This window comes from Myxocyprinus asiaticus, chromosome 23 (assembly GCF_019703515.2).
Source record: "Myxocyprinus asiaticus isolate MX2 ecotype Aquarium Trade chromosome 23, UBuf_Myxa_2, whole genome shotgun sequence".
In the NCBI taxonomy this organism is placed as follows: domain Eukaryota; kingdom Metazoa; phylum Chordata; class Actinopteri; order Cypriniformes; family Catostomidae; genus Myxocyprinus; species Myxocyprinus asiaticus.
In genome coordinates this window covers 39,465,866-39,488,428 of record NC_059366.1, presented here as the reverse complement: position 1 = coordinate 39,488,428, position 22,563 = coordinate 39,465,866, and the positions used below count along the sequence as shown (strand labels likewise).

Sequence of the window (22,563 nt, the reverse complement as noted above, 5' to 3'; positions counted from 1 at the left end):
CTGCATATTTAACTAGATAAATATTGACATGCTTGACAGACTCAGTGTAAAGGCAGGAGATGCTGTCTTGTGGTTAATGTGCCTCTAAACGGTTGTGCTCTTGGGAATTTTAGAGGAACGGCAATGTAACTGAACACAATCACCAATGAATTTCATAAAAAGTAGAGACAAATATGAACAAAAAGTCTCAGAAGCGAATTTACAAATAGTTAAAAACTTTTGAGTGTCATTTCAGAACAAAACCCTGCGTATTGTTTGCATATCATCCGCAGACCAAGCTATCTAGCCATTATTTGTGATAGTATAGCGCTTCACCCACCATGTATATTTAAATTAAGTAATTGTCATTCTTTACTGGGCAAACATTGTTGTTATAGAATCCACTAGATTCACAAACGTCGGTGCTGTTTACCTTCTGCAATCAACAGTGCACTATTAGAAATCTGCAACGGTAAACTGAGGTTTATTTAAAAAGGTTATTTGTGTACATTTAGTTACTTTATTAGGAACTGCAACATAATAAAAGTTATCTAATTTTAAGAATTAATGTTTGCCCTTCACTGATGTAAATGGCATGCATGATTCAAATCAAAGAAACAAGCTGTCTGCTAAAAAAAAAAAAAAAAAAAAAAAACATATTCTGCAACTAGCTCGTCTAATTGCCCTCTTAGATTTAGATAGGAGGGAAAATAAGCCTGTGTGTGTGTGTGTGTGTGTGTGTGTGTGTGTGTGTGTGTGTGTGTGTGTGTGTGTTTGTGTTGACTGGGGTTGATGGGCAAATGAGTGACACTGTTTGAAGACAGTGATCTTGCAGCCCTATTTTTATCTCGGTGTGTCTGACACCTCCAGGTCCCTGCAGCACTGTCTGGTGTCAGAGCGCCTAGGCCCTGGTGACGGCATCTGGTCTGGAGCTGATGAACTGATCAGACTCCTTGTGCTGCTTCTCTCTGGGGGTTTGAAGCTTTATTTATATATTTCTCAAATCTTTGAGATCAGTGTAGATTGTAATTCCTCATTAAAAAAAGGCACCTGAAAGGTTCCCACACCCACAAAGTGGCAGAGCTGCTCACAGTGTCTCCTCTACTCTCGGTTTGCTTTCACTTCTAATCATCATCAGAAACACACACATGTGAAACACGTGTTACTGTAGTCTATGCATGGATACATGCAGGGCTTATCGTTAAGGATGGTCCCAGGCCAGTGTGAGAGATTTTTGGCCCAGTTGATGGAACTGTCCTGCATTCATATGATCTTTCATTCAATGATCATGTGCATGTGTTTTTATGCCTTGTAAACTTAAACAATTGCTTTTCTGCTTTAAGAGAGCGATACCTGCGTCTGTCGCGATTCCAGTCCCAAACAGTAGTGTAGTGTGGTTTTAGTCAGCTTGCTGAAGATAATGCAGGGATGTGATTCTTCTGGATTAATCAGGAAATCTGTTTTATCCGACCTAAAATGTGACCCACGTGAATATTTCATCAGGGGTTTATCTGTTATCGACAATGTCCTGTCCGGTGCATTCTCGACAAGCATTTTTCACCCAAACAAGTGTCATTTAAACTTCCCACGGAACAACTTTATTCACTTAAACTTCACTTCTGCTTCTGTGTCACGCACACTCTTTGTTGGGAATGCAAACGACAGAGGCTCCTGATTTTCACCATCAAGACTTCATTCAAGTAATTCATCAAGAGAAATAAAATGGTTGGATATAAAATGGGTTTGAATCGTTACCACTGTTGCTAACAGGTTAAAAATAGCGATTGTTAAACTGCAATTACCACTGTGGCAGCGGGGGCGTGGTCAAGTGTCCGTCCAGAGAGAGAGCAAGCGATAAGGGCGCTTGCACCTGAGCTAGATTATGTTTAACGCCTGTCTCTAATTCCAGTGAGCATGGGGAGAGCAGCATATACGTAAACAGCCATGCCACCAGCATCAGGGAGAGAGAGTCTGGCACAAGGAAGGCCACGGTGCTACAGAAGCTGTTGTGCTTAATCTATTGTGTTTGTGAAGCTGATGTGTTTAAGTAACTATATGCCTGTGAAGATGATGTGTTTAAGTAACTACGTGCCTGTGAAACTGATGAGTTTGTGAAATTGTAAAGCACTGAGGTGGCCGATTAAAACTCTTACCTGAACCTGGAAACCCCGCTTCCCTGTGTTCTCCTTCCCTGCTGCATGTGAAGCAGTGTCACACTGGTGCCGAAACCCGGGAGTAAAAACTGAAGTACGCCCCATGGAGTCCTCCCAGGTGGCCGAGATCCTCCAGTCCCTCGCCAGTATGCATCAGTCCAACCAGCAATCACTGCTTGAGCTACGCCAAGACCAGGAACGGCGCTTCTTCGAGATCCTACGGGCTCAAGCAGAGGACCGGCTCGCGATCCAGAGCCTCCTCGGCCAGGAGAAAGAGAGAGCCACGACCCCGGACCACCGCAGCCAACTGCCTCCCCCACACTCCTGAAGATGGGAGCCGAAGACGATGCCGAGGCTTTCCTCGACTTATTTGAGAGAACCGTGGAGATCTGGGGCTGGCCGCGTGACCAGTGGGCAGCCAGGCTCCTCCCATTGCTGTCCGGGGAAGCTCAGCTTGCCGCCCAACAGTTGCTGGCGACTAATCTCCTGGCCTATGATGACCTGAAAAAGTCTATCCTGTAGCGGGTGGGTCGTAGCCCAGAACAGTATCGCCAGCTGTTCTGGACCTTGAAGCTGGGGAAGACCGACCACCCGTTTGCTTTTTCCCAACGGCTCCGAGATGCGTGCCGGAAATGGTTGCTGGCGGGGGATCGCGACATCACGGGAGTTGTCAACCAGGTGGTACTGGAGCAGCTAATCCATCGACTGCCAAGAGGAATGATGGAGTGGGTCCAGTGCCACCGCCCGGCGTCGCTGGAGGAAGCTGTTCGACTAGCGGAGGACCATTTGGCGGCATACCAGAGGGCGGAAGAGCCCTCCCGCTCTCTCTCCCCCTCCCCTATGTTTTCCCCAATCTCTTCCCCTCCCCTCTTCTCTCTCACTCTGCTCTTTTCCCAGAGCCCATTCCTGCCCCGCGAAGGCGAGGAGTCCTGCCACCAAAGCCAGTTCCACGCACGCGGGGTTTCCCGTCGCCCGCAGCAGCAACAGTGCCCTGCTGCTCTCCCCCTCAGGTGGAAGTGCCCGCTGATGCAGGTGCGGGCGTGGTGCCTGGGCCGGTCTGCTGGAGTTGCGGAGAGCCGGGATACTTCCGAGATCAGTGCCCTGTCATGGAGCTGGGAACGGTGGTCCGGATCCCCGACACTCCGCAGATTGCCCCCGATCAGGCCGGAGCATACCGGATACCGGTAAGTGACAAGAGGGGTACTCACCAAGCATTGGTGGACACGGGTTGTAATCAAACCACTATCCACCAACGCATGGTTCAACACAAGACTTTGGGCACAGCTAAAACAGTGAGGGTGAAGTGTGTGCATGGGGATATTCACAACTACCCTGTGGTGACCCTTGTTATTAAATTTCGGGGAACAAAACATAGAGTGGAGGCCGCGGTTAGATCCCGCCTCACCCTGAGCTTAGAAATGTATTAAAGGGAATATGCGCGGATGGGTCCTGCACTAAAGCCACAAGATGTGAGATGTGCGATGCTCTGGCAGGGGAGGCGGAGCCAGGGCCATCTTCATCTGCTCCATGTCAGGATGACGTGAGGGGGAGAGGCTGCAGCCCCTCCGTTCCTCGGGGGATTTCCCAAACGGGATTTCCCTTTGGAGCAGTCGTGAGATGAAACTCTCAAGCACACCTTTGACTAAGTGAGAGTGATCGATGGTCAACAACTCCAGCCGGGTGTCACCCTTTCATATCCTTATTTCGCAATTATAAATGAGCGGTTGTATAGAGTGACGCAGGATGCTCAAACAAAGGAAGATACAACCCAGCTCTTAATACCATGGAGCCGTCGGGAAATGGTGTTCCAGGTGGCTCATTATAATCCCATGGCGGGACATCTAAGGGAAAGAAAAACACTGAACTGTCTAATAGCCTGTTTTTGTTGGCCGGGCATTGGCGCGATGTCCGCAGGTGGTGTGTGGCATGCCGCGAAGGCCAGCTGGTGAATCCACTGGCCACCCCAAAAGCGCCATTGCGCTCTCTTCCGCTGATCGAGATCCCCTTCGAGAGAATTGGAATGGACCTCGTCGGGCCATTAGAGTGGTCTGCACGCAGACATCACTTTGTATTGGTCCTAGTGGACTATGCAATGTGATATCCGGAAGCAGTGCCTCTGCGCAACATCTCAGCACGCAGTGTTGCGGAGGCACTCTTCAAAATAATCTCCCGGGTGGGGATTCCAAAAGAAATTCTCACCGATCAAGGCACAACCTTTATGTCACGAACACTACGCGAGCTTTACGAATTATTGGACATTAAATCAATCTGCACCAGTGTCTATAATCCATAAACAGATGGCCTTGTGGAGTGATTTAATAAAATCCTTAAAAATATCATTCGTAAATTCGTACACAAGCTAGAAATTGGGACAAATGGCTCGATCCCCTGTTATTCGCAGTACGAGAGGTCCCGCAAGCCTCCACGGGGTTTTCCCCATTCTAGCTACTATACGGGCGGCACCCGCACAGCGTGCTTGATGTTATGTGCGAAGCTTGGGAGGAGGGACCAAAACTCCACACCTTGGGGCAACTAATACAGGAGAATTTGCTCCAAGCACAAGAACGACAGCACCGACTGTATGACAGGGGAACTCGGCTGCAGGAATTTGCACCGGGAGATAAGGTACACGTATTACTCCCCACATCGAGCTCCAAATTACTCGCCAAGTGGCAAGGACCCTTTGAGGTCACACGACGAGTGGGGGATCTCGATTATGAGGTAAAGCGAACCGATAGAGGGGGCGCACATCAAATATAGCACCTCAACCTCCTGAAATTGTGGAGCGAGGCAGTCCCTGTGATGTTGGCTACGGTAGTCCTGGAGAGGGCGGAGCTCAGGCCAGAGGTGAATACAAAACACAATCATTTCACCCCAGTCACTTGCGGAGACCACCTCTCGCCGTATCAACTCGCAGAGGTTGCAAATTTGCAGAAGGAGTTTGCAGACATGTTTTCCCCTCTACCGTGTCGTATGAACCTCATACAGCACCACATCGAGACTGAGCCGGGGGTGGTGTTACGTGGCCGTCCCTACCGATTGCCCGAGCACAAAAAGAAAATTGTCCGGGAAGAATTGGATGCTATGCTCGATATGGGGGTAATACGGTATCTGGGGTTGCACTTGGGCCACGGGCAGGTGCGTGCCAAAATTGACAAGACTGCGGTGATTGCGGCAATTGCGGCCTGCCTGAGGCCCAAGACCAAAAATGGGGTGAGACAGTTCCTGGGGCTGGCTGGCTATTATAGTAGATTCGTGCCTAATTATTCAGACGTTACCAGCCCGCTGACTGATCTCACTAAAAAGGGAGCTCCAGACCCGCTCCAGTGGACGGAGCAGTGTCAGCAGGCGTTTATGCAAGTGAAAGCCGCACTTTGCGGGGGGCCACATTTACATTCACCCGATTTCTCTCTCCCTTTTGTCTTGCAGATGGACGCTTCAGACAGAGGGCTGGGGGCTGTACTCTCGCAGGTGGTGGAGGGGGAGGAGCGCCTGGTGCTGTACATTAGCCGTAAGCTCTCGTTGAGTACAGCACCGTGGAAAAGGAGTGTCTCGCCATCAAGTGGGCGGTCCTCACTCTCCGGTACTACCTGTTGGGGTGGGCCTTCACCCTGTGCTCGGATCACGCCCCACTCCAGTGGCTCCACCACATGAAAGATACCAACGCGCGGATCACCCATTGGTATCAGGCTCTTCAGCCGTTTAAGTTCAAGGTGGTCCACAGACTGGGTGTGCTCCTGTCGCCGACTTGCTGTCGCCGACTTCCTCTCCAGAAATTGGGGGGGGGGGGCAATGATTGGGTCATGATCCGAGTCGGGCGGTGGGGATATGTGGCAGCGGGGGCGTGGTCAAGCGTCCGTCTGGAGAGAGAGAAAGCAGTAAGGGTGCTTGCACCTGAGCTAGATTATGTTTAACACCTGTCTCTAATTCCAGTGAGCATGGGGAGAGCGGAATATAAATAGCCACGCCACCAGCAGCAGGGAGAGAGAATCTGGCACAAGGAAGGCCACGGTGCTACAGAAGCTGTTGTGCTTAATCTATTGTGTTTGTGAAGTTGATGTGTTTAAGTAACTATATGCCTGTGAAGCTGATGTGTTTATGTAACTACATGCCTGTGAAACTGATGAGTTTGTGAAATTGTAAAGCACTGTGGTGGCCGATTAAAACTCTTACCTGAACCTGGAAACCCCGCTTCCCTGTGTTCTCCTTCCCTTCTGCCTGTGAAGCAGTGTCGCAACCATGTTGCAGACATGATATTTGCAGTGAAATCATGACATTTATCTTCACATATGAAGTACTCATTGCCAGTATATCGAACCGCTTGTCTATGTATCATAAAACCCTGCAGATACAGTCCAGACATTAGAAAGTGTTTAATCTTGACATGTTTTTTACCCCATTTAGATCGGGAAATGAACTTGGGTTGCGGATGTAATAAAAATGGACATGCGTTTTTGTGAGACTCTCTGTAAAAAACTCTAAAAAGTGTTGGCACTCCTAAGAACATGTAATATTACATGCTGATTCATTGTCATTTTCACATTAATGTGTAAAAACCAACACTTACAGTAAGCACATGTTGAGGCGAAACCCAATCCAAAACTCTTTAAAAACTGCAAATGTTGACCTCTTAGACATTGGTATGATATCCATTAATGCAGTATTATGTAATAAATTAAGACTGAAATCGAGATGTAGCCTTGCATGCCATTTCCACATTTAATCAGCCTGCGTTGACAGCTTCAGTTAGTACTGCACAAGCTAATGGTGCCATCTAACGGCCGTATGCGGGACACAATGAGATGACAACATCAGATGGTTTCTATAGTGAAGAGGCATTCACTATAGAAACCGTTCTCTCCTCCGCCATGTTGAATATTTATATCTCCTCACAACGCGGAAACTTCGGTAAAAGGTAAACGCCTTGAGTATGTTTTGATTTCTCCGTCTGTTGTGTCTCTCAGCTTTGATGAGCCTTAATGCTGAAGCTGTTAGTTTAACTGTATTTCCCAGCTGTAGTAGTTTAGAAGTAATCCGAGCGATCATGGAGTGAGAAACAATGCTGATGACTTCAATGAAACCACTCGCTGACTGACGTGTGCTGACTCAATGCACATCAAACTAAACTGGCTCATAACACATAAAAATGGTCTTTAGTTGCCACCTGCTGGCTAAAACCTTTAATGAAAAGACACACATAGCTCTTTTACACATCTGCACTGCTCATACACTTTAGAATGCCACAAACACAAGCAAAGTGATACAGACAGTGAAGCTTCTGAGTGCTGATGTTCTGAGACATCTGTACTCATGGAATGTGTCTCGTCCAATCAAATTTGTGGACCGGAACTAACTGTTGTATAATTGGTATTATGAGATTTGAAGTCTTGTTCACAAATACTATACATATGTACATAGGACATTTTTTTTTTTCAGTCGATCGGAAGGTTGTTTTTCAAGTCTTGCCGACCTTGTCTTGGTGCAGTGATTGCTTGTTAGGGGAGTTGGGGGTCCTATGATAATGTTTTCCACATCGTATCAGGATGCATTAACACCTCTGAATGTTGTTTGAGTGATTGGATCACAAAATATCTCCAAGACCCATTTGAGCTTATTTAAACCTGTCCACTTGTGCTCAAATCACCTAAGAGAGATGGTAATACCAGGTGGATATGGGGTCTGAAGGATCTTCCATGCATTTGATTTTAGTAACTTGTTACAGCTTGATTTCTACAGTACCCGGTGAAGTGTGAGATCATATTATTTCTTTCATTATTTCTTTTTTCCCTAACCTTTATTCCCTCTCTTTCAGGCGGTGGATGCCGATCTCATCTCTAACGTGACCTACAGAATAAAAACGGAAGCGGCTCGGCAGCTCTTTGCCGTGAACCGGCTGACCGGCGCCGTATCGGTGCTGCAAGCGTTGGACTTTGAGGACTTGGCAGCGGGGAACAGCACCTACACCTTTGAAGTGGAGGCATTAGATCACGGTGGAGTCCTACCACCTGGCACGGCAACAGTCATCGTTAGGATCACGGTAAGACTGTTAAAAGTGTGTGAGGCCCAGCTTTAAATTCTCTGGTGCAAATGATCTAAACAGTTCACTAATCACTAACACGCAATCCAGTTTAACCAGGCGCAATCAGTGCTGAAATAATGCTGCAACTTAAATTTAAAGAAAGTTCTCATCTTTTTTAATGTAAATTAGGCTAATTAGAGATTGCACTTTATTCTCAGAACTACACACTTTTTGCCAGGCACAATTCAAATTGCACTATTACTGCCTGCGGAGAGCCGCCGGTAAATAAAAATGCATGCCCTTTTAGCGGACACAATTCATTCTTGCACCCTCTTTTTATTTATCACAGCACTCTCCACAGCACCACTTGATTCTCTTAAGAGTTCAGCAGGTTCCATTCAAACAGGGTATGAACTTGGAGGATAGAAGCTAATTTTCATCAGGTCTGCTGCCATTAGAAAGAGCCAGTGATTGGATTAGAACTTCCAAAGCTCGTCCACAGTGTCGATGTGCTAACGCTTCTTGCAGAAGCCGTGTTGAATGTGTTCCAGTAATGCCTACAAAAGATTTGATCTCTGAATTCAATTAGTCTTGAAAGAAAATTCGCTATGTTGGCAGGATTGTGGGCGTTGTTTACTGGATCTTTGTCTGCGTTTGCCTACATTCCCGTTGTGTTATTTCTGGTTGATGGTGACAAGGGTGACAGACAAAGCTCTGTGCAGGTTGTGATGCTAGCCTGTCACAGCTATTTCCAGGCCTGAATGACTCATTAGCTTTGTGACTGCAATTATGTGAGGATTTTAACGGGAGTGCTCTCCAGCGCCTCTGAAGATTAGCCGTTACAGAAGGATTAGACTCCTACAGTTTTCAGCGGCTGGAGCATATGTGTGTGATGAAAAATGTGTGTGAAAACTTTAGATGTTTAATTATGTAAATCTTCTTTAAAACTAACAGAAGTAATTGATGGTCACACACTTATTCTGTGCTTTTAGACATTGATGTTTAATATTATAATAATAATCTATAATATTAATATTTTATAACGGACAGTTCTGACTCTCAACTCTGATTGGATGAGTCATGTTCGAAACTGTTGTAAAATAGCCGATTTACGCACGCACCTTGACAAGCGTATACAGCCCACAGTTGAGCTAATGAACTATACTACTTGCCGAAAGATTTTTGTAATTCCGTTAATATAATTACATTAAAATGTAACTGTTTTATTCATTTGCTGTCGCAGCCATTGTATAAAACATTTGCGTTTTGCACTTCTTCAGTAACGCAAACCATGTGAATCTTGTAAAAACATGTCCAGCTCACATTTCACCCCAAAATGATGTGCGTAATTGTCATGAAAATAATGTCACAATGCAAAAGTACTAAACAGTTGGCTTTAGCAAAATGTGATTTATTTTCTCTGTCCTATGATTTTGGGTTGAAATATGACCTGGACAGGTTTTGTGATTTTCACCCAATCTGAAGTTCTTACACATAAAAAAGTGTATTTGACTTCAAAGTTATTAATTTGTTGCAATCCATTTTTAAGTAACCTACTCTGTGTCTCAGTCAGCTCCCTAGCTCCCTGTGTTGTGAATCAGTATATCGTGAACACATATTCCTGCACTGGTAAGGGTGCCGATCCAGTGAACATTGGGACACTTATGACTCAATCACCTGCGACATTAAAGAGCATGCGCATTGAAGCGCAACTGAATCAGCACTATTGCTGTATAAATGACACTATCATTCATTTATTAAGATATTCAAACGTACAGTGTTAATATAACAGATAAAAGGCATAAATAAAGAAATAAAAATATATAGGAGTGTATTTTAAGCTTTCTTTTAACAACTCAAATATTTAAAAGATTTTTTCAGTTTCGTGTTAATTATGAAGGAAAGACAGTACAAACAACATCTCTTTTAAAGAGAAAAAAGGCTTGTACTTTATACTTGTGCTTGTCATCTGACGACTTGAGAGACTTTAGAAGACATGACAACATTTCCGGTAAGGGAACATTAGTGAGCAACGATGCTCCCTGGTTTTTACGGTGCATTGTGGAAGTTTTTAGGGAGCGAACGTTTCGGTGCACTGGAATGATTTTGCAAATGAGACAGCCCTAACAATGGCCGACTCACTGATCAGTGCCCTGGCTACTGAACTAGTGAACTGATTGAGATGCACCCCATGTTATCTACTCCTTGCGCGATTATAAAAAAAAACCCCAAAAAAGGCACATTCAAACCACACCCACGATTAGTTTTAACCAATCATCAATGCTCTTCGACCAGCCAAGTTCTCCTAGGTCAAGATTTTCAGAGATATGGGCGAACAGGTGAAATATCATCAAACAAACACCTTGGAAAAACAAAAACATCACTGCATTTCATCATCATTGTTCGGCAAACTAAAATAAACCTGTTCGCCAAGTAATTATAAACTAGCCTTAAGTGTACAGTACAGTAACTGTAAATTCACTTTAGATTTGTTTATGCTCACTGAGAAACGAGTTCAAATTATTGTCTGCGGTAATCGACAATACGTAGACATTAGGTTGAATGTAACCCTGAATATTCCTAAAAGCGAGTGTGTATCATGTTGAATTGTTCCTCATGAGACACAGTTAAACTCCCAGAGATTGTCACAGTCTTTTCATTAAGTGTTTGTTGTGGACTGAAAAACAAAACGTGAATTCTGGTTTTGCAGCTGCTCTCTTCAGATGTCTCTTGAATGTTGAGTTGCTTTGCAGTAACAGATTCCAGCTCTCAGAGATGTTTACTTTCAACTTAGCAAAGTTTGCACCCTGTTAGATTTACTGCGACAGGGAAGGTGCAATGAATTACAATGAAGCTGGGGTGAAGGGAATATCATTAATGTCTGGGTTGAGTCATCATATGTGGGCTTATGGGAGATTCTGAAGGTCTTGCATAGGAAGATTGTCTACTACATCCAAAGATCGTGTGGCTGTATGTACTGTATAAAAAGGATGGGATTGGGGTTGCAATTATGATTGTTTCTGTACTTTTGAGGAAAAGTTCAGAGAAAACACAGTGTGGAGGCTGTCTACATTTGGCTGGACAATCAAAAATCTGTTACTGCATTTTGGCATTTTACGGCAGTATATTCTAACATATTTTGTTTAAATTGTATAGATTTTCGCTTACTTATTGTGTTGGACATGAGTGGTTTTTCATTAAAGGAGTCTGCTCATAAAAGTTGTGAATCAGACTGCACATGACCTTGGTATTTCTAGTGCCAAGCTCTACCAATTGAGCTACAGGAACAGGTGGTGGCGAACATTCAGAATGGTTCATTTGACCTCTGTGAACAGTTTCAAAGTTGTTTCGATCTTGTGTGCTTCTGCAGTCCTCGTCCCTTCAACCTCCTGAGAAGAGCAGCCCACTTCATATAGATCCATATTTCTTCTGCTATATTTCCAGCCACTGAACTCATGCTGAGAGGTGAAAGGTCAGAATGTATTAATGTGTTGTTCAGGTGGGCAACTCACACTAAAGCCTGGTTTATACTTTGGAAGATGCTGAACTTTTTCTCTTAGGCGAACAAATGCACCCTCGGCGAATGAAGCTGGCATTTATACTTTATCGCAGCATCGTTTTAAAATTAGTTCGCTTAGGGTGATGACACGTGTTTAACGTACTGTTCCAGCTACAAGTAAAGCCAGTAATGCAGGTTTTTCTCTCCGTGGACCACAGCTTTTAGCGCTGTGCCACTTCTTGTCACGTCCCCTTTCACTTTTAAAAACTCCAGTCTCTCTCTACTAATTTGTTGTGATCATGCTGGCTTTGTAGAGTTTGTGTTGCAAATCATGTAAAAAAGTAATCTCTGAGAAACGTGCTTCAAAGTTATCCATTTTTACAACAGTAACCTTGGTAACAGTTCCTCAGCTGGCACATGCAAATGTAAATAAAAAAGTCATGTACAAACCACACCCACGATTAGTTTTAACCAATCATCAACGCTCTTCTACCAGCCGAGTTCTCCTAGGTCAAGAATTGCAGAGATGTGTGCAAATAGGAGAAATATCACCAAACGGACACATTGGCAGAACATAAACATCACTGCATTTCGTCATCATTTGTAGGTGAACTAAGCGAAGCCTGTTCACCCAGTAAGTATAAATTAGCCTTAAAGAGATGTTGAATTTAACAGCTGCTCTCCACGATGCAGTGCTGAAATTTCACTGCTCTCAGATGTTCTGTTCCAAAACCTAGGTACAAGCTATCTTAGATGGCAGCATAATCATGTTGCCTACCTTTTGGAAAGAACCTTTGCATAAAAAGCTTTCCTATGTTGCCATTGTATGCTGCCTGTGTAGGCAGCTCACTAAGTTTTGTAACAGATCCGAGTACACACAAACACATTCTTCACCCTTAAAGAGCTAACGAATGAGTCACACATGTTATCTGAGTAGTATTGTACTAAAGTGGAAAAAAATGTCCTCACATTTCAAACACCATTCACACCTCACTGAGCTCCAATCAAAGGACACCATGAGATGATGAAGAATTGCCTTCACTCCTCCCACTGGATCACATCCATCTCTCCTCTCTCTACACAAGAGGAATGTTAAAGGTGCACTAAGTAATTTTGTTTTTGTTCCAATGGTTGATATGTGTTCTTGGAGTGAATTGATTGGATCACAAAAAGTTGTTGGAGGGGTGAGGCCTAAAAAGTAAAAGGGCTTGGTGACATCAACCAAAACAACCTTAATGTTGTTTTAGATGCAAAACAATTGATTAAATCTTGATAAAAGATAAGATGATTGTCATTGTGTCACTCCTCAGTAGAGGAAGACAGCATATGGCACATATTCACATTGCCAATGGGAACTGCTTACCTCAATCCTGTTTTAATAAGTGTTAATAAGACATATTTTATCCTTATTTTTCTCTGTCTGTTTGTACAGGACATGAATGATTTCTCTCCGGTCTTCAGTCAGGCACTTTATAAAGGAATGGTGGCTCCAAATGCAGAGAAGGGGACTGTCATCGCAACTGTGTTTGCAGAAGATCAGGACCCTCCCGTATGTACACAAAGTCATGAACCAGACTTCAATGATCTCTGACTCATTCTCAAATGAATCCCCTAACAGCCAGCCAATCATAACAAAGGTTACTCGGTCATTTAGATGAAAATGGTGGACAGGTGGAGTGTTTGGGAAACAGATTATTTTTGCAATTTCATTTAAATTACATGCTTTGATTTGAGATGAATAATTAAAGTATGAAATATTGGTGTTAAAAAAAGGATCATTAAACGTAATAATAGTAAAAGTTACAATCAGTAGTCTTTTTAAAATAAAACTTTTTAAACCATGTACTGCATATTTTAGGGTTAGAATTAGTTATGATATGATTTCTGAACTGTGGGTCCCATTAACAGATAAGGCACCATGTTCACCATCAGCACTGGTATAAGAGGTTGGTTTGAGATTTGAGGTAAGGGGTAGGGACAGGGTTAGAATTTAGGGTTGGAGGTGGGGCTAAGGTTTGTAGAAGGGATGGGGGTTAGGATTATATGGTGGAGGATGGGGCTAGGAATAGGGGTTGGGGTTAAGATTTAAAGTAGAGATGCACAATTATATAGACCAAACATCAGTATCGTCCAATAAAAGAAATTAAAAAGCAATTAAAAGCAATTATCTGCACACATTGGCCTTTTTTGTTAAAACAGCCAATGATCAGGGCCAATTATTTCCTGTCAAAAGAGGGCACAAAAACATGTTGGAAAATTAGCAACTCATGCTGTGTGTGAAAGAAAAGGTCTCTTGTGTGGAATAACATTGAACTGGGTTACAGTCAAAGCAGAGCTTTGTAAGCTTTGCACTGCTAGAATTTCACATGGTGGAACTACCATTACAACTTTTAAAATAATTTATTGATTACTCACCTTAAAGCTCAGTCAATGGGAGTTAAGAACAATTCAGAAATTAAGAAATCATACCAATTAAATGTGAGCCTAACAATATGTGAGTTAAGCACATTAATGTGAGATAATAGATTTTTTTTCTTTTGCGTGTTTTGTTTTTAGCTGAGACCAGTTATTCTGAAATATGTAAGAGATGTTGAGACAAGTTTTATTTAAATTAATTTTGAAGTTGTGTAATTCATTATCAGTAATTTGAAACAAGGTAGCATAAAAAAGCAGAACCACAAAACTATCGGTATCAGCAGATGCTGTTCTAAACAATCGGATGTCGTATCGGCACACACATTTTGTATTGGTGCATCCCTAATTGAATGTGGGCTAGGGAATTGGGTTTGTGGTTCAGGTCAGGAAGAGGGTGGGTGGGTGTTATTGGTTAGGATCTAGGGTTGGAGGTTAGACATTGATTTATATTATAGGGGGTTGGGTTAGGGGTTGAAATTAGAATTGCGGTTTGAATAAGTGATGCAGTTATTTGAGTGCATGATTCCATCACTGAACATCTTTAAACTCCTTGTTTTGGGATACATTTTTTCATTTGACTGAAAATATAATTTTCATTTAAATTAAAATTTTCATTTGAAGTCTCTATATAGTGTATAAGAGGTTTAGTTCTGCACCTGGAGTCTCTCACTAGCATACCTGTTCAACGGTGTTTACACATTGCTTCATTAGCATGCTTGACTGCTGGTGTGGCTAACGAGTTTGTTCTGCGCTGTCATTCTATCTCTCTGCGTCTTTATTTGATTGATCTGATAGAGCGCTGTAACGTTTGCCGTCTGGAGACTGGCCTCTCATTCTCACTCACTAGACAACTCCGAAATGAAATTACACGTGACAACGTTGAAATTTTGACACCGTGGTAAATTTGGAAATGATTTTTGCGCTTTCATCAGAAAGTGGAAATATTTATTGGATTTTTGAATGCAGCCCAGCACGCTCCTGCAACATTTACAGCTGGAGGGAAACACAAGGCCATTACAATACAGCAAAGAGACATCTCGTATTACCTTATAAATTACATAAACAAGGTTATATACTGCCTGAGGTTTGGTTTATTCAGAGTGTCAGTGCACACTTGGGGCTGGATACGCACCGACTGCTTGTAAATGTTTATCATCCGCAGACAATAAAAACAGAAGGACGGTTTGTGGTTTATTTGAGTCTCTGTGTATGCAGCATCTGTACATGAGACAGGAAGAGCTCGTTAACAGACTTTATTGGCTGTTAAAAACTCTGGGCCCCCAATGGCGTCTAAGTTTAAAGTCTATGTGAAGTACTGAATGTAGTTAATAGCTCCTCTGCCACAGCTCTCAAGTCTCATTCGCACTGCTGCATTGTCAAACTTGGCCTGTTGTGATTGGTTACGAGACACAAGAACCAATGACATTTGGCATCACTGAATGTGTTTACATATACACGAATATGATGATAATACCAAAAATCAGCTTATTCAAAAAATCAGACAATGCAAGAAAACCATATTTATATGAGAATTGAAATAATTTTTTTACTCTCTGCTTTTGATGTCAAAACGGTAGAGCGAAATCAGGGTAATGGGCGAAAAAGGTGTGCCATTCGATCTTTGCTTAATGCGTTTATGACCGTACTCTGATGAAAGTACACGGTTTAAGGCATTTACATAACCTTGCACATTGTTGGCTAATTATGCACACTCTTAAGCACATTCTTAAGTAAAATTGTGCTTGTAAACGGGCTCATTGGTGTGTCTTCAAAAAGATTTCGCAAGCCAGCCTGCTACTGTCCTGACCACTTTTCAAAACAAAGTGACACGTACAACGTTTCTTAGATCTCTTAAGGCTTAAGGCTTGTATTTGTGTCTAACCCATATAATGAGATGACAAGACCTATTTCAAATGGGACGACTCCTTCTGACAGCCCTTCACCTGTATAACATGGGTGAGCAGGACACCCTGTGCTTGTATCACTATAGGGGACAGGGGCGTGACAGAGAGAGGTGCATGCTGGAAGTCTCTGACACAGAGGTTAACCTGCAGGAGTCAACTTCAGACAGAGACACAGCACTGCCTTACTTCACACTAGAGCGTTTCTGAAAGATTTTTGGGTTGGCGCTTTTTATTTATTATTTTTTTTAATTTTTTTTATTAGAATTAGAATTTATGACTCTGCCAATGCCAAAGAATCAAGATCTATGTTTAAGTCTATGCACTAAGGTCACATCCACACTGGAACATTTTCGTTGAAAAGATTTGTTTAGGTCTTTCATCCACATTGGGCTGGCGTTTTCTAGTGCCACATACTTTGGTAAATGATAATGTTAGGAAATAGAAAACAGAGTTTTCAACCGAAAACAAATTAGAGTGGACAAGGCCTAAAAATGAAGACTTTTGAGACAACATCAAGAAACTCTCAGGTCATGGAGATTATTTGCTATAGTATGAGGGCTCAATAATAAGGAAAGCCCGAGTGACAGAGGTTTGGGCCAGTTGACAGAACCATCACTTGCCCGATATGTTTATGAATTTAAGTCTGTCGCATGTTCTGTATGTTACATTATAACTGTAAAACATACTAATTTTACTATTATAAACCTATATTAAGGTTATTTAATTTGAAATGTAAAAACTAAGTACACTTTGTTTCTGACTGTAAAGCCCAAAGCATACTTTGGTCAGATGCGAATGCTGAGCGTCCGCGTACAGGACGCATGACGCAAATCTCTTCATCAGCAGAGTGCTCAATCACTGAATGCGTGCAGCCTGATTTTTGTAACCGCGTCCTTGAACACACAGAATGTGCATGTGTCTGGAGTTATTTGCACTAATTAGTGGGTCCACAAGGTGACAACACTCACATTTGAGCTATTGCTGTCACGAAGAAGCGCTAGAAGAACATGTAATTGGTGCTAATTTATCGGCGTCTTTGGGTGCTTTGCTCAAAATGTTGAAACTGCTCAAGTTGAAACACACCGTTTCTTACAGATTATTGACGATTTGGTATTTTTAAATTTCCACTAGATCGTTGCATCAGAAAAACTCAGAATTTTACATAAATGATGATATTTCACGGGTCACCGTCATTGTTATCGCATCTTCTCTATTAGACACACTTGACATGCAGCAGCTGTTGGTGGATACAGTATGAACTTTTTTAGGAAGAAACCATGCAAACTCCGATTGCAAACGGCTTTTTTAATTTCCAAAGTGCTGTCGCTGTGACAGATATGAGGTCAAATAATCTAACAATGATTTTATATGAACAAGATCACCATATAAGGTATAACGGGAGGAAAGGGACCTGTCTCCACCACCGCAGCGCATGGACTACTGTTTGTGAAAGGATGAGTGAATAAAAATAATGTCATGCTGCTAAAATGATGTCTTTGCTTTTATTTTAAATGCAGTAAATAACAATTGTTCATTTTGAAAACGGCTGTTATTAAGTTTTGATATGGAATATCATACTGAAGTCAAATATTATTATTTAGTGTATGTAGGTCAATAATTTAAGCAGTAAAGACACATATTGCATGTCTGATGTCATATCTAAGTACCCAAATTCTTAGGCCTCAGAACTGTGTTAAACATGTGAGGATGTGTGTTCTTCAACCTGTTACATGTCCGACATAATCATACAGGCTCATTGAACCAAGTTAAAACTTGTTTTGCCGATATTTCAGAAATAACCCACATCATTTCTTCACTGTAAACCATAGATATCCATTTATAATAACTTTTATTAACATTAACAGACATTATTGCATTCTATAAAGCTTAAAAGATTCTCTGACCAGTTCTGTCTTAGCAACTGTTGCTTAACAGAATAATCCAAAAAATTTAAAACATGTTGTTGCTGGGTCATTTGTAATAGTGACACAAGTTACCCAGAGAGGATACCCGCAGTGTTTTTCTTTTTTCCTTTTCTTTTTTTTTATAAATCTGGAGAAGAGCATGTTATGGATTAAACTGCGTCAGCCCTCATTTCCAAATGAACATATAACATCTGCAACAACACCTACATTTGCTCCAAGGTAAATTAAAGTTATTAACTGAACGTTAATTAATTTATGTATTGATTCATGTAATAGTAAAAGCGATAGTAAATAAACAGTTCACAGCATCAAAATGAGTGTGTTACGAAATGTTATAAACAGCTCTGTTCACTCACGCTAATGCTATTAGATGTGTAATCGCTATTAAATAAAGTTTTTATCTTTTCAAGTGACTGTATAATCGTTTGCCTTGATTCTGATTCGCAGTTTTCACAGTTTTAATCAAATTACTGTGTAATTTAATAATTTATTTGACAAAAAAACTTGAACTCAATGTCACTCTTCATTCCAGCCCACGTAAAAATAGTATCCATTCAGTTTATGAGATTATTTTGCTAAAAACCGCATCGTTCAAGGCAATCTCCCATTAATTCCAGTGGGGAGTTCTGCAGAGCTTGTCAGAGTGAGTGACCGTAACCAAGGGGAGTGGAACTTAGTGAAGGGTCAATTTCCATTCAAAAAGTCAATTTCAAATCGAGTGCATGCTGCCATTGAAGTAACAGCAGGACATACCAAACACAAAATAATAATAATAATAATCTGAAATTCATAATATTAAAATTTTCACTATCATTGTATTGTATCATTTATATAATGTTGTATTATACTATACATTTATCATTTATAATTATAATATTACTATAATGTATAGTATAATTTGTAATGAACAAAGTTGTAATGAATTTAGACTTTTGGACCCCACAGTATGTTGTTAAACAGTTTTTTTCTTCATTTTTGCCTCAGGGCCAGTAAAAATGTCACCAGGGCATGTACAAAGCTGATCGTCTGGTCCAATGCTTATTTTTGAGCCCTGAGTATACTCATATTTTATTTGTATTGTGCAAGGTTACATGTCTTTGCAGCCAGCCAAGGTTTATTGAAAATTATAAGAGGACAGACTCATTATTATGAGTGACATGCATTTCTGTTTCTCTGCAGACTGATTTCTTAGTCTGTTTTGTATGTATGTGTGCATTTGTGTGCTAGTCATTTTTTTATTTATTTTTTAATGTTTGCTCAAGAAAAAGTTTGTGATGACCCTGGATGCCCCACTGAAATACCAGATTCATCATTCTAGTTGTGTTGTGAATCACCATGGAGACGTGGTGCGGCTCATTCTCTGTCTCTCTTAGGCATGACTGGAATTAAAGTCAGATAAATCTCATATTTAATATGTCCTTCTGAGAAACAGCCCTGAAAGAGAAAGTGTGGTACAGCACAAGGACAGGAATTGATCGTCCTCATTAGGGTCTCTCTCAAACACAGATGATTACAGTACGAGAACCACAGCACTTCCAGGCAGCGCCTGTGAATGAGATAATGACACAGTATTTATATGCACGACTGCAAAGGTCATCGGGTAATGAAAGCTCCTCCTTTGCCTTTGTGCTTGTTGAACCTCTCGTTCTGCGCCACGACTTACTTTTATTTGAGAAGCTTTAAAGGGATGAGTAATGGACTTCCATCCTTGAAGAGCAGAACAACCAGCAGCCATTAATCATTCAGCCAGAGCTTGAATACATTCAGCAAGCAGAAATTTAATGTGTCTTACTAATGCGACTGGCTCACATTTGAGTGTTGACAGTGACACCCGTTGAAAATGACTCATAAATGGCATATATTAAACAGCTAACTGATTTTATCCCGTATTAGCTGGGAAGAGGCCTGTCTAATTTTGTGGCTTAACCTGGTCAGAGGATTACCTTTTCAGGCAGATTGGGCAGATTTACTGTATATTTCTTTACTCAACAGAGTAAGGCTTTTCCAATGCAATCATATTTCAGGACTACAGTTCTTTTTCTCATGAAATTGCATCAATATTTCATTGCATCAATCAGTGGTCAACCAATATAGGTTGATACTATATCAAGTAAGCATGGTGGCCACAATAATGCTGATGTAACCGGTCCTGCTCGACCTGCTCCGAGTGGGATTCGAACCGGTGTTAGCCGGCATGGGAGGGGGGCATGCTAACGAGGAGACTAAAGGCTACAGCCTCTAGCGTCAGTCGCTAGTGCACCTCCTGAGGCCTGGAGAGTGAGGTTTACACATACCGCACAGCCATCACTTACCAGCTGGCTCCCGCCACACTGATACACTCATTATTATTATTATATACATTATTTTATACTGTATGTAACCGTCACTGACAGTTATTTGACAGTGGTGATAATCTTTAAAATTAACATAATATTAGCCAATTAAATGGCCTTGCCGTTATATTGGTATATAACAACTTCACATCCTTGTGTGCAAATATACAGTTGTGCTCAAAAGTTTGCATACCCTGGCAGAAATTGTGAAATTTTGGCAATGATTTTGAAAATATGACTGATCATGCAAACTGTCTTTTATTTAAGGATAGTGATCATATGAAGCCATTTATTATCACATAGTTGTTTGGCTCCTTTTTAAATCATAATGATAACAGAAATCACCCAAATGGCCCTGATCAAAAAATTACATATCCTATGTTTGGCCGTATTACAGACACACAAGGTGACACACACAGGTTTAAATGGCAATTAAAGGTTAATTTCCCACACCTGTGGCTTTTTAAATTGCAATTAGTGTCTGTGTATAAATAGTCAATGAGTTGTTATCTCTCACGTGGATGCACTGAGCAGGCTAGATACTGAGCCATGGGGAGCAGAAAAGAACTGTCAAAAGACCTGCGTAACAAGGTAATGGAACTTTATAAAGATGGAAAAGGATATAAAAAGACATCCAAAGCCTTGAAAATGACAGTCAGTTGTTCAATCACTTATTAAGAAGTGGAAAATATGGGGATCTCTTGATACCAAGCCAAGGTCAGGTAGACCAAGAAAGATTTCAGCCACAACTACCAGAAGAATTGTTCGGGATACAAAGAAAAACCCACAGGTAACCTCAGGAGAAATACAGGCTGCTCTGGAAAAAGACGGTGTGGTTGTTTCAAGGAGCGCAATACAACGATACTTGAACAAAAATGAGCTGCATGGTCAAGTTGCCAGAAAGAAGCCTTTACTGTGCCAATGCCACAAAAAAGCCTGGTTACAATATGCCCGATAACACCTTGACACACCTCACAGCTTCTGGTACACTGTAATTTAGAGTGACGAGACCAAAATAGAGCTTTATGGTCACAACCATAAGCGCTATGTTTGGAGAGGGGTCAACAAGGCCTATAGTGAAAAGAATACCATCCCCACTGTGAAGCATGGTGGTGGCTCACTGATGTTTTGGGGGTGTGTGAGCTCTAAAGGCATGGGGAATCTTGTGAAAATTGATGGCAAGATGAATGCAGCATGTAATCAGAAAATACTGGCAGACGAGTTGCATTCTTCTGCATGAAAGCTGCGTATGGGATGCTCTTGGACTTTCCAGCACGACAATGACCCTAAGCACAAGGCCAAGTTGAACCTCCAGTGGTTCCAGCAGAAAAAGGTGAAGGTTCTGGAGTGGCCATCACAGTCTCCTGACCTTAATATCATCAAGCCACTCTGGGGAGATCTCAAATGTGCAGTTCATGCAAGACAACCAAAGACTTTGCATGACCTGGAGGCATTTTGCCTAGACGAATGGGCAGCTATACCACCTGCAAGAATTTGGGGCCTCATAGACAATTATTACAAAACACTGCATGCTGTCAATGATGCTAAAGGGGGCAATACACAGTATTAAGAACTAAGGGTATGCAGACTTTTGAACAGGGGTCATTTCATTTTTTTCTTTGTTGCCATGTTTTGTTTTATGATTGTGCCATTCTGTTATAACCTACAGTTGAACATGAATCCCATAAGAAATAAAATAAATGTGTTTTGCCTGCTCACTCATGTTTTCTTTAAAAATAGTACATATATTACCAATTCTCCAAGGGTATGCAAACTTTTGAGCATTTGATTCACAGTATCTGTGCATTCGTACATTTTTCTACAGTTCAATAAAAAAAAGAAAAAAAAGGAAACAGGTCATCAAAATAACTGCCAATTCTGAAAGAGGCATTTCCCAATGCAGTCTATGTATATTTTGTGTGAAGAATTTGATTTGCCATTGAAATTGAATTTGCATACTGTTAAAGTGAGAGATCATTATCAAACCTGCTGAAATGCAAGACTTTTTTTAAGTTTGTTCAAATTGAGCTTTCTGTGCAGTGTTGTTTCTTTAATTATGTTCAATACAAGTTAAGCTCAGCAGACCCCAAAAAATGACTGGATTTGAAAACAAGAACAGCAGTGAGTGATACTGTAACGTACGGTTAATAGATTTACCTTACTTACCTTTACCGCCCCTAATCGTAGTGGTGTGATTGTCTTAAAGAGCTTACAGTGGTCAGATAAGGTAAATCTGCCTTTTTCACTCTTCCTGGTCATGCCGTTTACCACCAAGTAAACTCTTGTGCTGTTTATTTACATGGCCTGTCACACAAGCTGTTAAATTATGCATTCCT

General features: G+C 41.7%; 1 protein-coding gene across 1 annotated transcript in view; it reads left to right on the top strand.

The window, feature by feature from the left end:
* Positions 1-22,563, top strand: part of LOC127414423 (protocadherin-15-like) — a 254,255-nt gene that overhangs the window by 162,686 nt on the left and 69,006 nt on the right. Inside the window, exons 21-22 of the mRNA XM_051652444.1 lie at positions 7,945-8,169; positions 13,083-13,199. Of these exons, the coding sequence (XP_051508404.1) occupies positions 7,945-8,169; positions 13,083-13,199 (342 nt within the window). The remainder of the gene's footprint in view (positions 1-7,944; positions 8,170-13,082; positions 13,200-22,563) is intronic.